The sequence below is a fragment of the Serinus canaria genome, chromosome 23 (genome assembly GCF_022539315.1).
Source record: "Serinus canaria isolate serCan28SL12 chromosome 23, serCan2020, whole genome shotgun sequence".
NCBI classification, from domain to species: Eukaryota; Metazoa; Chordata; class Aves; order Passeriformes; family Fringillidae; genus Serinus; species Serinus canaria.
In genome coordinates, this window is record NC_066336.1 from 4,897,166 (window position 1) to 4,912,212 (window position 15,047).

A 15,047-nucleotide genomic window follows, 5' to 3' on the forward strand; every position below is an offset into this window, starting at 1 on the left:
GATCTTTTCCAACCTAATTGATCCTGTGATTCTGAACTGGGCTTGTCCTGGTGTTGTGTGGTTTGGGCTCAGTGCCCTGCTCTGCGTGGGCTGTGCATCACAACACTGCCCAGCACATCCAGGAGGGGCTGGCACTGCAGGGCTCTGCATCTCTGTTCTCCCAACCTCTCTGCATGGTCCCCACATCCCACACAGCGCAGTCCAGCACTGGGGATGGGCCAGAGCACAGGGAAAACCAGCCAGGATCTCACAGCAGACAAGCGCTTCCTCTGCCCTGGTTGCCAGCAGAGTCTGTGGCAAAGCCAAGACCACAGTGTTGAATACAGAAACCCAGGATAAGTTGGTCCTTCGCACTCCCCCCTCAGTGGGGACAGCCACCCCTCCACAGACAGAACATTGGCTCCTCAGCAGCACCAGTGAGAGACCTGCACATTGAAGAAGAGTTAAAGAGTCCCTGCTGAGCCCATCCTGTTTGTGGGACTGAGCAGCGGCACCGTGTCCAAGATCCAGATCCCACAAATCACACAGAGCATCTGCACTGATGGCAGAGCTGGATCTGCCCCTGGGGCACCCACCAGAACCAGCAGCAGCTCTGCAAGGGCAGGATCAGCCCCTGACATCTTCCCAACTCCCTCCCCCTCTGCGGAGTCCCGGCCAAACACCGCTCAGCCTTTCATCTGCAGGAAGCCTGCTTTCCCTGGCAGCAGCATTTCCCAGGTATTCCGGGCTCTTATCCCCCCGAGGGTCCCCGCGGCGCTCAGGATGCGCAGCCGCGGGCTGCCAGGCTGGGGATGAGCTGCGGGGACGCGGTGAGAGCCCGGGGTGACTGCAGGGGGCAGCCCCAGCCTCGGGAGAGGGTGGGCGAGGAGCGAGAGAGTTCTCCAAAAGGGATGAAGGATGCTTGGAGGCGGCTCAGCCAATGGGGTGGCTGGATTTGGTTGTCATGGCTACAGTTGGGAGGCAGAACAGGGAGGCAGTGCTGGGAGAGAAGGGGTGCAGAGCCCCCCCATCCTCTGCAGGGGCTCGGGACAGGCAGGGAGCTGGGGCAGGACACACAGCCAGCCCTGGGGCTGGTTCATTCTCTTGGGATACCCATGGCAGGATCTGTTTAAATGCTTTCCGAGGTAAGGGGGCTTTTGGGGGGCTGTGGGGGAGTTGCTTTGCCTGGCACAGTGAGAAGGGAGCTGTAGGGTGCCTGTGGTTGCTAATTTAGGGGTGGGGGTGAAGGGCATTGTGCTGTCAGTGCCCCTCTCCCTCTCTAAGCCCCTGCAATGCTTCTCCCCAGAGAGCCCGGACCCCCAGGCACAGCTACACCTCAGGCTGCTGCAGGAGCTCGGTGTTCCTTGGGGAACCCCCTTGACAGCACACCAGGACACCTGGGAGGGACAACTGGACCGTGGTAAGGAGGGGATGTCCAAGGCTGGGGAACAAGTTCTGACAGAAATGTCCCATTTCATCCCTTCTGTGGGCTGGTCCTGTTTGGTGATGGGGACTGAAGGGTAAAGCTGAAGGAGTTGCTCTCCTTTCCTGCTTATGAAGCTCTAAGAGCTTCAAAACATGTTTTTTCATCCCATTCCTGTCTCTGGAATTGGCTGGTGGTGCTTGCTCAATGCATTACAACATCCTGCTGCTCTGGGGTCAGCGTGGTCTTTCTCCCAGTGCCCCCTGGAATGCTGTCAGGAGGTCTCTGTGGGGAGGAGGGGCTGTGCAGCTCTGAGAAACGAAACCTCACTTCAAATCAGAGTGACCATGCTCCTGGAAGAGCCCTGGAGCTAGACCTGGATTATTGGAGTGGAAATGTTCCCTGCTAGCTCATCAGCTCCTGGGTTATAGCCAGGCTGGATCCAGGGCAGGAGATTGTTAAAGCTCAGGGTGTGAGCTCAAAGCTAAAGCTCTGCTAGGATGAGCCAGAGAACTCCATCCTGCTCAATTGTCCCCTTGTTCCACTGCCTGTGTCACGGGACAGCCATGGAACTGCATCCACAGCAGGGCTCCAGGCTGTCCTGAGGCTGGATGTGCCAGGGAGTGCCCTGTGCTGTGCCTCCCTTGTCCTGGGGCTTTCCCCTGGGAAGGTGGGTCCAGGAGCCTTCAGCTGTGTGGGATCCATCTGGGATGTTCACCCCACTGAACACTCAGCAGATCCAGCTGCATTCCAGGGCACGAAGGGGCCTGTCCTGCCCTAGAGAGGCATCTCAGCTCTTTGTGGTGCACTTGGCTTCGTGCTGGTGCCTGCTGATGGAGACAAGGCTGCTGTGTGCCAAAACAAAGCTCTGAACTGCAGAGAAATGTGTCTCCTCCCCCAGGGAAGATGCTGTAACCCACAGCAGGGCCCTGCTGAGCTGCTGGTTTGGAGCAGAGCAGCACAGAGCTCTGCCCTGGGGCTGTGGGATGGGTGGTCCGTGCTGATGGAGCTTCTGGACCCTTCCTCTAAATACTCCTTTCCTTTTTACAGGGTGTCTCATCCTTAGAATCCATCCCCTACTCCAGGAGGCTTTAAAGGAACATCCCCACTGCCAGAACACCACACCATGAACGGGTACTTGAACGAATCCAATTTCCTGATGGTGGAGGAGGGCTTCACCACCAGAGACCTCCTGGAGAACCTCCTGGGGGAGCTGTGCCAAGAGGTGAGGGCTGAGGCTCTGCTGCTGCCTTTACAAAAGGCACTCCTGGAGCTGCTGCTCACTCCAGCTGTCTCCTAGAGCCACCAGCAGGCCTTCTTCGTGGCAGACCTCGGGGACATTGTGAAGAAGCACCTGTGTTTCCTGAAGGCCCTGCCCAGGGTGAAGCCCTATTTCCCAGTGAAATGCAACGGCAGCGAGGGGGTGATCCGGCTGCTGGCAGAGCTGGGGGCAGGGTTTGCCTGTGCCAACAAGGTAGGGCTGTGGGAGGACAGCTCCAGGGGAAATGTTTGTGGGGGAGTGGCAGAGCTCACCCTCCTCTTCTAAGGCTCTGCTCTAGGTGACATTTTCAGGGGCAGGAGTGTCCCTCTGCTGTCACAGCCCATCTGTGGTGTCCCCGTTCCTGTCCCTGGAGCTGCTGTCCTGGCTGGTGGCACAGCACATCCCTGGGGTGTCACTGCCACAGCTGTCCAACACTTGGTGTCCTCAGGGCTGAGCCTAAAGCTCTTTACTCCCTCCTGCTTGTCATTTTTAACAGCCAGACTTCCAGGAAGGAGGCAAAATTAAATCACTTTTATGTAATTAAATAGGATGAGAAAGGACAAGAGGAGAAAGGGCAAGAGGGGTCACAGCTCAGACCAGGAGTCAGCCCCAGGCCTGCTAACCCCACTTGTCTCCTCTCCCATTCTCCTGGTGTTTTTAAACCTGTCCATGCCAGGACAAAGTCCACTGTGATCCCTTTGAGCTCTGGTAGATTTCTTTGGAAAAGCCCAGGCTGGGACACTCCTCAGCACTGCAAGCTGGCCAAGCCCCAGAGCTGGTGGCTGGTCCCCACCCAGCTCTTGGGGACCTGCTGCATGTGTCCCCTTCTCCCTGCAGGCAGAGATCACCCAGGTCCAAGGCATTGGGGTGCCACCAGACAGGATCTTCTACAGCAGCCCCTGCAAACAGGTCGCCCACCTCAGGTATGCAGCCACCCACGGGGTCAGGCTGATGGCCTTTGACAACGAGGTGGAGCTGAACAAGGTGGCCAGGAGCCACCCCCGTGCCAGGTGGGTGTCTGGCAGTGCCACTGGGGTGGGTGCTGGAGGAAAGGATGGGCAGGGGGCTGTGGGGGGTTGTACAAGGTGGGTGTCAATCTCTTCCCCCAAACGATAGGACAAGAGGGATGGCCTCAAGCTGTGCCAGGAGAAGTTTAGATTGGATATGGGGAAAAATTGGTCACTGAAGGGGTGACCAGGCAGTGGAACAGGCTGCTCAGGGAAGGGGTGGAATCACCACTTCTGGAAATGTTCATTAAACTTGTGGTGCTCAGAGATGTGGTTTAGTGCTGGATTTAATATTTGGACCCAGTGATCTTGGAGGGCTTTTCCAGCCCTCAAAGGCTTTTCCTTTCATGATCCTGTTATTCTGAGACCCCTCAAGCCAGCGTGGCTTTGCTGTGCAGGATGTTGTTGGGAATCACTGCTGACTCCATCCCTGCTGCCCACCCGAGCATGAGCTTTGGGACCACGCTGAAATCCTGCCAGGACCTGCTGCAGGCAGCGAAGGACCAGGCTGTGGAGGTGGCTGGCATCAGGTACAGCCCTGGGCTTCCTTCCCTAGGGGTGCTCAGCCCCTCTGGATGGGGATCTGGGGGGCTCTCCCCCTCTGGAACAGCAGTGCTCCAGCTGCTCTGCTTGGGGGTGAGGTGAAGGCAGGGATTTGACCTTGGTGGGGCCAATTTGGGGCAGGTTTGAGCCTAGGAAAGGCTCTGTGGGTCTGGCTTGGGTCAGTGCTCCAGCTGCTCTGCTTGGGGGTGAGGTGAAGGCAGGGATTTGACCTTGGTGGGGCCAATTTGGGGCAGGTTTGATCTTAGGAAAGGCTCTGTGGGGCTCTGTGTGTCTGGCTTGGCACAGTGTGTGGGAAGCTGTGTGAGTGACAACCCCAGTGCCGTGTCCCCTCTGCTCTGGGGGTGATCAAACCCTGCTGAGATGGGGTCTGTGCCCTCAGCTTCCACCTCGGGAGCCGTGGGCTGGAGCCCCAGGCCTGGGCCCAGGCTGTGGCCACAGCACAGCTGGTGTTTGACATGGGCACGGAGCTGGGACACCACATGAACCTCCTGGACATTGGTGGGGGCTTCCCTGCCACTGAGGACACCAGAGCTCCACTGGAAGAGGTACAAACCTCCAACACCCACCCTCAGCAGGCAGAGAATGAGCTTGGAAGCTCTCCCTAGGTCTGGCTCTTTGCAGAATTCCCAGCTAACCAAGAGGAAGGTTCTTTTTCTTCCCTCACAGATCGCTGCTGGGATAAACTCTGCCTTGGATTTGTACTTCCCTGAGGGCAGTGGGGTGGACATTATTGCCAGGCCTGGGCGTTACTATGTCACCTCTGCCTTCACCTTGGCTGTCTGCATCACTGCCTTGGAGGAGATCCCTGTGGAGCAGCCTGGCTCTGATGGTAGGTTTGACAGCAGGGGGTGTCCCCTGTGTCCCTGAGCCCCCTCCCTGATGGGTCCCCTGTGTCCTTGAGCCCTCTCCCTGCTCCCCAGTGTGTCCCCTCTGTCCCTGAGCCCCCTTGAGCCCTCTCCCCACACCCTGATGTGTCCCCTCTGTCTCTGAGCCCTCTCCCTGCTCCCTGATGTGTCCCCCGTGTCCCTGAGCCCCTCTGAGCCCTCTCCCCACTCCTTTCCAGAGGAAGAGGGTGGCAGCAAGAAGAGCCTGGTCTATCACCTCAGTGATGGCATCTACGGTGCCTTCAGCTGCCTCCTGTTCGACAGCCCCTGCCCCAGGCCTCGGCTGCACAAGGTGAGGGGCTCACCTGGCCTGGGGACAGCTCAGGATGTCCCTCACATTGGGTCAGCCACCCCCCTCACACAGGGGAGGCTGCACCCAGTCTATGGAGCTGAATTTGGGGCTCAGTGTGCCCCTGGGACATGGTGAGGGGCTCACCTGGATTGGGGACAGTCAGGATGTCCCTCACATTGGGTCAGCCACCCCCCTGGCACAGGAGAAGCTGCAGCCAGTCTGTGGGGCTGAATTTGGGGCTCAGTGTGCCCCTGGGACATGGTGAGGGGCTCACCTGGATTGGGGACAGTCAGGATGTCCCTCACATTGGGTCAGCCACCTCCCTGGCACATGAGAAGCTGCACCCAGGCTGTGGGGCTGAATTTGGGGGTCAATGTGCCATGGGGACATGGTGAGGGGCTCACCTGGCCTGGGGACACCTCCCTGGTACATGAGAAGCTGCACCCAGGCCGTGGGGCTGAATTTGGGGGTCAATGTGCCATGGGGACATGCTCATCCCACAGAGACCCTTGGGGACAGCTCAAGATGTCCCTCACATTGGATCAACCACCTCCCTGCCACAGGGGAGGCTGCAGCCAGTCTGTGGGGCTGAATTTGGGGCTCAGTGTGCCCCTGGGCCATGGCCAGCCCGTGTTTCTCCTGCAGAGGCCGTGCCCAGAGCAGCCCTGGCACAGCAGCAGCCTGCGGGGCCCGCCGGGGCACGGCGAGGATCGCATCGCCGACGGGCTGGAGCTGCCCCAGCTGCACGTGGGGGACTGGCTGCTCTTTGGGGACATGGGGGCCTACACCATGCCAGCATCAGCCCTGCTCACAGCTGGTGACCAGGCACGGGTCACCTACGCCATGTCCCGCATGGCCTGGTAAGAGATGGGCAGGGTGGGAGGGCAGGGCTGGGTCCTGTGCCAGGTGCTGGCTTCTCTTCCACCTGGGGAAGGGACAGGGGGAAAGCTGAGTCCCAGAACATGGAAATTCAGGGTGAAATCATGGCCTCAGAGGCAAAAATCCTATTTTTTAAATATTATCAAATGTGTGGCAAATTATTACTAGAGAAAAGAGAGCCAGCTCAGCTCTGGGTGTCATTCTGGGGGACAGGAGAGCTCTGGTGTGTCCCCATCCCATTCTCAAGGGGCTGCTCCTTCCCCTGGCTCCCCTTGCAGGAAAGCCATCCAGCTCTTCCAGGGAAAGCCACCTCAGACAGAAGATGAGCGTGAGAGCCTCTGCACTCCCCTGTCCTGTGGCTGGGAGATGGCAGAGACACTTTGTGTCACCCCTGTCTTCGCTCCAGCTGGCATCATCTGAGCAGCTCTGGGGAAGGAGCCACGGTGGGAAAGGTCCTGTGGTGGTACTGGCAGGGGAAATGTCCCATCATGGTGTTGGGGTGGGAAATGTCCCATCATGGTGTTGGGGTGGGAAAAATCCCATGGCAGCACCAGGGGAAATGTCCCATCATGGTATTGGGGTGGGAAATGTCCCATCATGGTATTGGGGTGGGAAATGTCCCTTGGCAGCACCTGGGGAAATGTCCCATCATGGTGTTGGGGTGGGAAATGTCCCATGGCAGCACCAGGGGATTTGTCCCACAGTGGTGCTGGAGGGATAAAAATTCTCCAGTGGGAAAAGTGGGATTTTTACATCCTAAAAATGGGAAAAGTCCCTGGCAGTACCAGAAGGGAGAGGTCCTGTGGTGGTACCAGAGGATGAAAGGATCCCATGGCAGTGCCAGGGAGGGGGAAGATGCCATCCTGCCTCTGGCATCAGCCCACTCTGCTCTCATGGACTTGGAATTAAATCCTGTCCCATAAATCCTGCTCCTCCAGCTCCTGTGGTGTCCCAGTGCCTTCCAAAGGGGTTTGGCAGGTTTGGGCTCTGTTTTTAGGAGTGATGGTGGTCACTGGTAGCCCAGCATGGCCTGAGGGGTTGGGTGAGGAAGGTCCTGGCTTGTCCTCCCCACCCTGTGCCAGGAACTGGGAGAGCTGGGGGGCACTGGGAGCATTGGGGGGCACTGGGAGAGGTGGGGGGCACTGGGAGGACCTCGGATCATAGGAATGTGATGCTTTTGGAGTAATGGGACACTGGGTGACACCGAGGTGGAGGCACTGGGAGCACTGGGGGGGGTGCATTGGTCAGATGACCCTTGATCTCCAGGTTTGGTGACTTGGAGAGAGCACTGAGAGGACACTGGGAGAAGGATACTGGGAGGACACTGGTGGACTAGGAGGACACTGGGAGCATTAGGAGGGCACTGGGAGGGCACTGGGAGGATTGGGAGGGCACTGGGAGCACTGGGAGGAGGACAGAGGGAGGACTCTGGGGCACTGGGAGGATTGGGAGGGCACTGGGAGGGCACTGGGAGGATTGGGAGGGCACTGGGTGCAGTGGGAGGAGGACAGAGGGAGGACTCTGGGGCACTGAGAGCATTGGGAGGGCACTGAGAGCATTGGGAGGGCACTGAGAGGACACTGGGAGGGCACTGGGAGCACTGGGAGGGCACTGGGAGAGCCATGAGCACCGTGGCCGCCAGAGGGCGCTGGGGCGCGGCGCACAGCGAGTCCTCCCGGCCGCCAGGGGCGCTACAATAAGGGGCGGGGCGGGAGGGGGCGCTGCTGCCCTTCTTCTCTCTGGCTCCGCCCAGCCGTAAAGCGCGACGCGGTGCCGCGCCGTCGGTTGCGCTTGACGGCAGGGGCGTCGCGAAAGGCCCGTGAAGGACGGCGGCGGGCCCGTGAGGGGGGGAGGCGGTGTCAGCGGCGCGACAGCGGCCGTGTCGCGACAGCAGCGCAGCCATGCCGTTCTGGGGCCTGCAGAAGCAGCTGGGCGTCGATGTGGACAGCTTTCTGCTGCGGCAGAGCATGCCGCAGCCGCACGGCCAGGCCGCGGCCTGCCACGCCTTCGAGCGCGAGTGGGTGGAGTGCGGGCACGGGCTGGGCCAGACCCGCGCCCGGCGCGAGTGTCAGCTCGAGTACGAGGATTTCATGGAGTGCATGAAGCGCACCAAGCTGGTGGGTGAGCGGGGGGACACCGCGGGGCCTTGGGGAGACACGGGGGGCTTGGGGGTCCAGACAAAGGGGGGAACCAGCTGCGGGCTGGGGGTACTCGAGGTGCTGGGTCAGGCTGGGGAGGGGTGCAGAGGGTCCTGGCCATGCTCTGGGGAAGGTTTGGGGGCTCCAGCCCAGGGTGGGAGCGCTGCCTGGTCGTTCCCAGCCTGAGGGGGGTCTGTCCCGCAGCAGCCCCTTCCCCCGGGGCTGTGGGGGCTGCAGGAGCCCGGGGAAACTGCGGCTGCCCCGGTCCTGGAAGAGTTCCAGGCCAGCTTGGAGCAATCTGGTCAGTGCAAGGTGTCCCTGCCCACGGGGGTGGGATTTTAGTTCCCTCCCAACCAAACCGTTCCCTGTTTTGGGGCAGTGTGTAGCAGACCTTTGTCCCTGACCCCAGCGCTCCTCCAGCAGCATCCACACCCAGGACAAAATCCTGGTTAGGAAACGGGGCTGGAAACCCAAATCATCAGTACAGCACGTCCTGAAAGCCCCAAAATCTTTGAGAAGAGCCTCAAACTGGAGTGAGGAGCCCCAGAGCGGGGTTAGTGCAGGCTCCACATCTGGGGGGCTGCCAGCACCTGCCTTGGGGACCCCCTGAGACCCCCCCTGTGTCCCTGGCAGACTCAGCGGCTCCGGACCATCCTGGAGCAACGGGACAGGATGATCAAGCAGGGGAAGTACAAACCCCCCGAGCATCACATGGGCAAGGAGGAGCCCAGGCCCTGATTGCCTCTGGAATTCCTCTTGGAAGAAAAATTCCTCTTGGAAGAAAAATTCCTCTTGGAAGAAAACCCCCAGAGTGCAGGGCAGGGGCCCTGCTGTGGCTGCTGGAGGGGAGCAGCCTCAGGTGGGGCATTGCTGGGGCAGTAAATATCCCTTTGGAATGTCTCCTTGCCTCTGTCTCCTCTTTTTTTGGGGGGTAAAACACCTCATTTCCACATGGATTGAGTGGAAGTGGAAGGATTCAGGATCTCTCCTAGCTTTTCAGTGTGTGTGAGGCAGATTTCCTCACTGGGGGCTTTGAAATCCCATATTCCAGCAGGATCCATGGAGGCCCTGGCACAGCCCAGGGGGTTTGTCCCTCCCAAGGAGAGTTTTTCCTTCCATTCCCTCAGTTTTGGAGCAGCACTGAAGGAGGAGGGTCCCTGGAAGTGGAGAGTGGCCAGCTCTGTGTATTAATCCACATTTTTAATACTGCTGGATCTTTGCTGGGAGATTCCTGATCCCAAATCCCCCTGCTGAGATGGCAGAGGCTGAGCCCAGCATGATCTCTGGGGGCAGGGATGTGACACAAGGGACATTCCAGGAGGGACGTTCCAGACCCCTGCTTCCTGGGGCATGAATCCCTTAGATCCCTGACTCCAGGCAGCCCCTGGGATTGCTGAGCCCTTGGATGTGAGGGGTCACAGCTGGGTGCTGGTTTTGGGGCTCTGAGCCACCCCGGGGTGTCCAGGGCAGGGATCTGAGGCAGGAGAGCTCTGCTATTTCCCCTTGGAAGAAAGTGCACTGCACAAAGCCCTTCCCTGGATTTCACAGGAGCCATCCCAGCAGGGTTGGAGCTTTCCCTGGGATTTCTGCAGCTCCTCACTGTCCCTCAGCTCCCCCCAGACCAGCCTTGCCCGAGGCTCGTCCCTTCCCCCAGGCCCAGATGGATCCTTTGCTCCAGCCCAGATGGATTCCCTGTGCTCTGCCTGAGTCACAGCCACCATTCTCCCTGGCAGGGCAGGCACTGGGGGAGGGTGGCACTGGAGAGCTCCAAATTCCCAGTCTGGGTTAATCCTCTGAGCCAGGGGCACATCTCTGTCCCAGGACTGGCTCTTCCCTGTGTCTGCCTTGGTTTGGCACTGCTGATCACACTCTGCCATTTGTGTTACCTCTAATTCAGATAACTCTGGGAATAATGTCCTTTTTTTTTTTTTTGCATCAATTTTGATATTTTTCTCCTGGTTCCTGCCCAAAGCAGGAATAAATGACCCAAGACCCCTTCCTGGCTGTCCTTGCTGTAACTGTTGGAGACTGATAATCCTCAGGGATTCTGATTGCTGCTTTAAATATGAAAACTTTGGTGTTGATGAGTTTGAGCAGAGGAAAACCACCATCAGGATATCAGTGCTCCATGGATCTCAGCATTCCAGCTGTAAAAATGGGCAAGGAGGAGCTCTGAGGAGAAAAACCCAGGGAAAACGTGGGAACCACGTGGGGAAAAGGGAGGGGCTTCAGGTGGAAAGGGGCTGTGGAGGCTCCAGAGCTGCCAGAACAAATAAGGGATGGATAAAGAGGGGAAATGGTGCTGGGGATGAAAACTGAGCAGTGCCACGGAGCCACTGGAGTTATTTATCCTCAGTGAACTGTCCCAGGGGGATCTGGGGAGAAGGAATGAGGGAGGGGATGGCACTGTGGCAGGGGGACATGGGGACCCACATGGAACACCCAGAAGGGCTGAGCTATTCCAGGAGCTGATCCCTCACCAAACCACCCTGCAACTTTCCAGGGCAATTCCTGGGTTTCAGCCATGGATGGAAATTTGGGAAATGGAGGCAGCCAGGAGGACAAACCTTCCTGAGCCTCCACACTTGCAATCACTCGTTATGGATGATGATTAATTATTATCAATTATCTTTCCCAAAGAGATGTGCACTGGTGGAGGAGTGCAGAGAAGACTTTGGGGATGACTTTTCTGGTGGAGAATTTGCCAGTGGCATCACAACTTCCTCCCAAGCTGGATGTCAGGGCTGGTGCCACCCAGAGCCACACTGCAGCACGGGCTGGTGCTCCCAGGAATTTTGGGGGAAAAAAAATCGTGTTTTGATTAGAAGTGTTGCTTTTCCAGGGAGAGGAAGGAAAAAAACCAGGCTCAGCAAAAAGCCTGGCAGCTCCACGCTGGTGTGGAGCGTGACTCATCCCATGCAGATGTCAGAGGAAATATTGGGATGGATCTGAACACTCCTGGCTCCCGAGGGGCTCTTTAGATCCCTTCAAAATCAAATTGCTCTGGTGATCGCAGCCACAGCCAGGAGGATCCATTTGCTTGAGTTAAAAGCTCTGTCAAGTATTTCACCCATAAAGGGAATAATCAAAGACCTGATGAAAACAATCAAATTTATGGGGAGATTAAAATGAAAACACCTCCCGGCTCTGCTGGGAGGAGACCGAGGCCGAGGCTCTGGCTGAGCAGCCGGGATCGAAAATGGATCCGATGCTCCTGACCGAGTTCCCCTGGGCAAAGGGATTTGGAGCATCCTCAGCTCCACAGTGTGGTTCACCACGAAGCCTGAACAGGATCCATATGCAGCCTGTAGTAGTTCCAAATTTATATTTTGCTCTTTGCCTTTTTTGTCGCTTTTTTGGCACGGGGTGATGCCACGTCCCAGCTGGGTGGGAGGCACCGGGGCTGGGATGGGGTGGGAGATCTCCATGGGGAGCTGCTTCTGCCATGGACACGGCCTTGGCTGGGCAGGAGCTGGTGAGGGCAGAGCACCATCCCTCCCCCACAGCCCCTCATTCCCATTTTCCTACAACTCTTAGCCCCCAGGACTGGGAATTGGGGTCTGGGATGGGGATGAGCCCCCACCTCCTGCAGCTCCCACAGCCCTGGATGTGCTGTGCAGCATCTGCAGCTCCTCTCTGCCTCGCAGAGGGGGAACAAACAACTCTCAGGAGATGAATAATTTATCAAAAGTCAAGGGAAAAGGCAGATTTCAGCCCTGGGCTTGGGCAGAAGGTTTTAATGAGGGAGAGGGGACCGTTCTTGGGGCAGAGTCGGGTTCTGGCTGATTTGCACCAGGAGACATCTCCCTGCATCCCTGTGGATGTCCAAGGTCTCAGCACTCGGGGTCCCAGGGGTCCCCTCAATCCTGCTGAGCAGCACAGAGCAGGGAAATGAAATTTTTTAGGGAAGACCTGCCTCCCCCTTCCTCCCGAAATAACGATTCCCTGTCTCCACGTCGGCAAATCAAGCCACGATCCTAACCCAGATTCGCAGCACAAATAATCCAGCGGCTCCCGGCGCTGCGAGGGATTTCGGGAAGCGCGTTCCGGGTGCGAGATCCGCGCAGGCTGGAACAGGCGCCGTCTCCCAGCCACCCGCGCTCCCCCGGGACTCGGCACGGCTGGAATCGGCTGCCTTTGCTCCCAGAGCACCGTGAGGGAGGAGGCCGGAGCCCGGCTGGTGACACACGGGGTGACAAAGGCAGGCGTCACCCCGCAGCCAGCACCGGACTTCCCGCAGCCGGCCGGGCTGTGAACCCTGCGTGCTGTCCCCAGGGCGAGCGGTGCCCGGTCACCCAGGCGGGCAGCAGGGGTGATCGAGGGTGTCACAGCATCCTCCCAGCGTGTGCCCGGGGCCGGGCCGGCCGTGGCCGCGCTCTCGGGGCCGGCAGCGCTGCAGACACGCGGCGGAGCCGCCCAACCCGTCCGGGAGCTTTGGGAACGGCGCTGCGGCAGCGTCTGGCTCTCCAGGCACTTCCCTCCTCCCAGCGCCTCTGGGGCCGCCGGCTCTGCCGGGATGAGCCTCCCCTGCTCCTCTCTCACGGGTTTTGGGGGGTCCCCCATAGCGATGGGAACCACAGCCCGCCCTTGAGTGCGTTAATCCATCAGTGTCCAGTACAGACCCAGCTGCATGCTCCAAGGGTGTGCACAGAAAGCAGCGTCAGGGTGGCACCAGGGTGATGGGCCCTGTCACTGTCACCTGTCATTGGGGTGGTGGGACTGGTGCCAGCCCACAAGTACACCCTTTTCCAGTGCACCCTTGACTCTCCCCCGAGTTTCCCAGCACCAGTCTGGCCTGGCTGCAGCCCAGGAGGGTTCCCAGGTGCCAGAACTCATTCCCAGCTGGAGTTCACGCCTTCGAGGCCTTGCCCCTGCATCTGTGGGGTCACCCCACCGGTGTGTTCACACCCGGGCCGGTTTTGGCCAAGTGCTCCTTCCCCATCCCTGCATCCCAGCGGGCAGGGCCGCAGGGCAACACGTGCTCCTCTCCAGCCACGTCCCAAGCTGCGTCCAAGACCGGTGTCACCACACCCCACGCCGTGTGTCCTGCACAACGTCCCACCCCGTCGCTGGAAGCACTCAGGAAAACACACACCGGGGAAGCAGAACTGTTGGGATGAGATCTGAAAACCGGCGGGGGAGAGATGCCCACGGGGCACTCGGGTGCGCCGAGACCCCGGGGGGACTGGGGCGCCGGGCTTGGCCGGGCCGCGTGCGGCGCCGCGGGAGCAGCCGCGCTGGCCCGGGGCCGTGGCACGGAGCTGCCGCCGCCGCCGCTGCTCGTTGGATGCCGCCGTCGGTGCGGGGCGGCTGGATCTGCCGTCAGCCGGAGCGGTTTAGCCTGCTTCACTCCTGCCAGGTGGCTGGGGCTGTCCTGCAGCTCCGCCACCCCTTCGGGCTGCTCCTGGTGTCCCTGCCCGCGCCGCGGCTGGCGCTGGGACACATTCGGCTGCGGCTGGGATGCCCAGCTGCCCCGCAGGTGAGGCCCTGGGCAGCTCACGGCTCTCCCAGCGCGGCCCTCCGGACCTCCCCGAGCCTGTCCCCGCACCCTGCGCGTGTCCCCCGCGATGCGCTGCGGCTGCTGGCCCCGGTCCCCGATCGATGGGTGCTCTAATTACCCTGGGCCTGGGGGGATCCGGAGGATGAGGATGGAGCGGGGATGCTGGGAGGATGCCGGGGGGGCTCTGCGGGGTGCGGGGAGCTGCTGGGGGTTTGGGGGGACCCCCTGTGCAATGGGGGTGCAGGGTGGGGAGGCAGCAGCCGTTGGAGCACGGGCAGGTTGGAGGGCGCAGCCTGGGAGCCCCGAGGGGGTGGCCCGGGGGTGCCCGGGGTGGAGGTGCCGGTTGTGCCGGCGCAGGGGCGGGCGGCGGGGCCAGTCCCCGGGCTGAGCGGGGCGGGAGGCGGCCGGGACCCCCCCGCCGCTCCCCGCCGCCCGGTGGGCAGGGCCGGGCCGGGGGAGGCGCCGCGGCGGCGGGAGCGCACGGCGGGGCCGGGAGCGGCCGGACCGGGAGCGCACGGCGGGGCCGGGCCGGCACCGGAGCGCCGCTTCCTGCCCGCGCCGAGTCGGTACCGGAGCGCCGCCGGGGGGTGAGCGGGGCCGGGGCTGCGGGCAGGGAGCTGCGCACCGGGGAGGGACCGGGGAAGGGCGGCGGATGGAGCGGGGATGGGCCGGGGATGGAGCGGGGAAGCGCAGGGTCAGAGCGGGAGATGAGCGGGTGATGAAGCGGGAAGGGCAGGACACGGGGATGCAGCAGGGATGGAGCGCGGAAGGGCGGCGAGTGGGGATGGGGAAGGACCGGGAAAAGGGGGCAGCAGCCGCCGGGGCTGGGCTGGAGCTGTAGGCAGCGGAGGGTGCCGGGAGAGAGGGTAGGACCAGGTGGGAGCAGGACCCGGGGGGGCCACACCGGCCCCGTGTGCCCCCGCAGAGCCGTGCCCCCACCCCGCTGCCTCCTGCACCTGCTGCCCCCCCGCCCGTGCCGCAAACCCGGCTCCAACCCCCGCAGCCCCCGGCCCTGCCGCTCCCTGGGCACCGAACCCCGCCCGGCCCCGCAGCCCCCCCCGGCCCCACACCCGCGTGTCCCCAAAAAGCGGGGTGCGGGCTGAACCCCTCGGGGCTACCG

General features: G+C 60.9%; 2 protein-coding genes across 2 annotated transcripts; both read left to right on the forward strand.

The window, feature by feature from the left end:
• The first annotated feature begins 234 nt into the window (after nucleotides 1-234).
• On the forward strand, nucleotides 235-7,212 carry AZIN2 (antizyme inhibitor 2). The gene is made up of 11 exons (XM_030233451.2): nucleotides 235-717; nucleotides 1,286-1,399; nucleotides 2,453-2,627; nucleotides 2,703-2,876; nucleotides 3,501-3,673; nucleotides 4,069-4,200; nucleotides 4,614-4,779; nucleotides 4,901-5,063; nucleotides 5,298-5,410; nucleotides 6,056-6,270; nucleotides 6,568-7,212. Exons 3-11 carry the CDS (start codon nucleotides 2,529-2,531, stop codon nucleotides 6,707-6,709), a joined length of 1,377 nt encoding a protein of 458 aa, XP_030089311.2. The 5' UTR covers nucleotides 235-717; nucleotides 1,286-1,399; nucleotides 2,453-2,528; the 3' UTR covers nucleotides 6,710-7,212.
• Nucleotides 7,213-8,063: 851 nt separating this feature from the next.
• On the forward strand, nucleotides 8,064-9,327 carry NDUFS5 (NADH:ubiquinone oxidoreductase subunit S5). Its single transcript, XM_009098573.4, has 2 exons — nucleotides 8,064-8,406; nucleotides 9,061-9,327. The coding sequence occupies exons 1-2, from the start codon at nucleotides 8,191-8,193 to the stop codon at nucleotides 9,163-9,165; spliced, it is 321 nt and encodes a 106-aa protein (XP_009096821.1). The 5' UTR covers nucleotides 8,064-8,190; the 3' UTR covers nucleotides 9,166-9,327.
• Nucleotides 9,328-15,047: the final 5,720 nt, after the last annotated feature.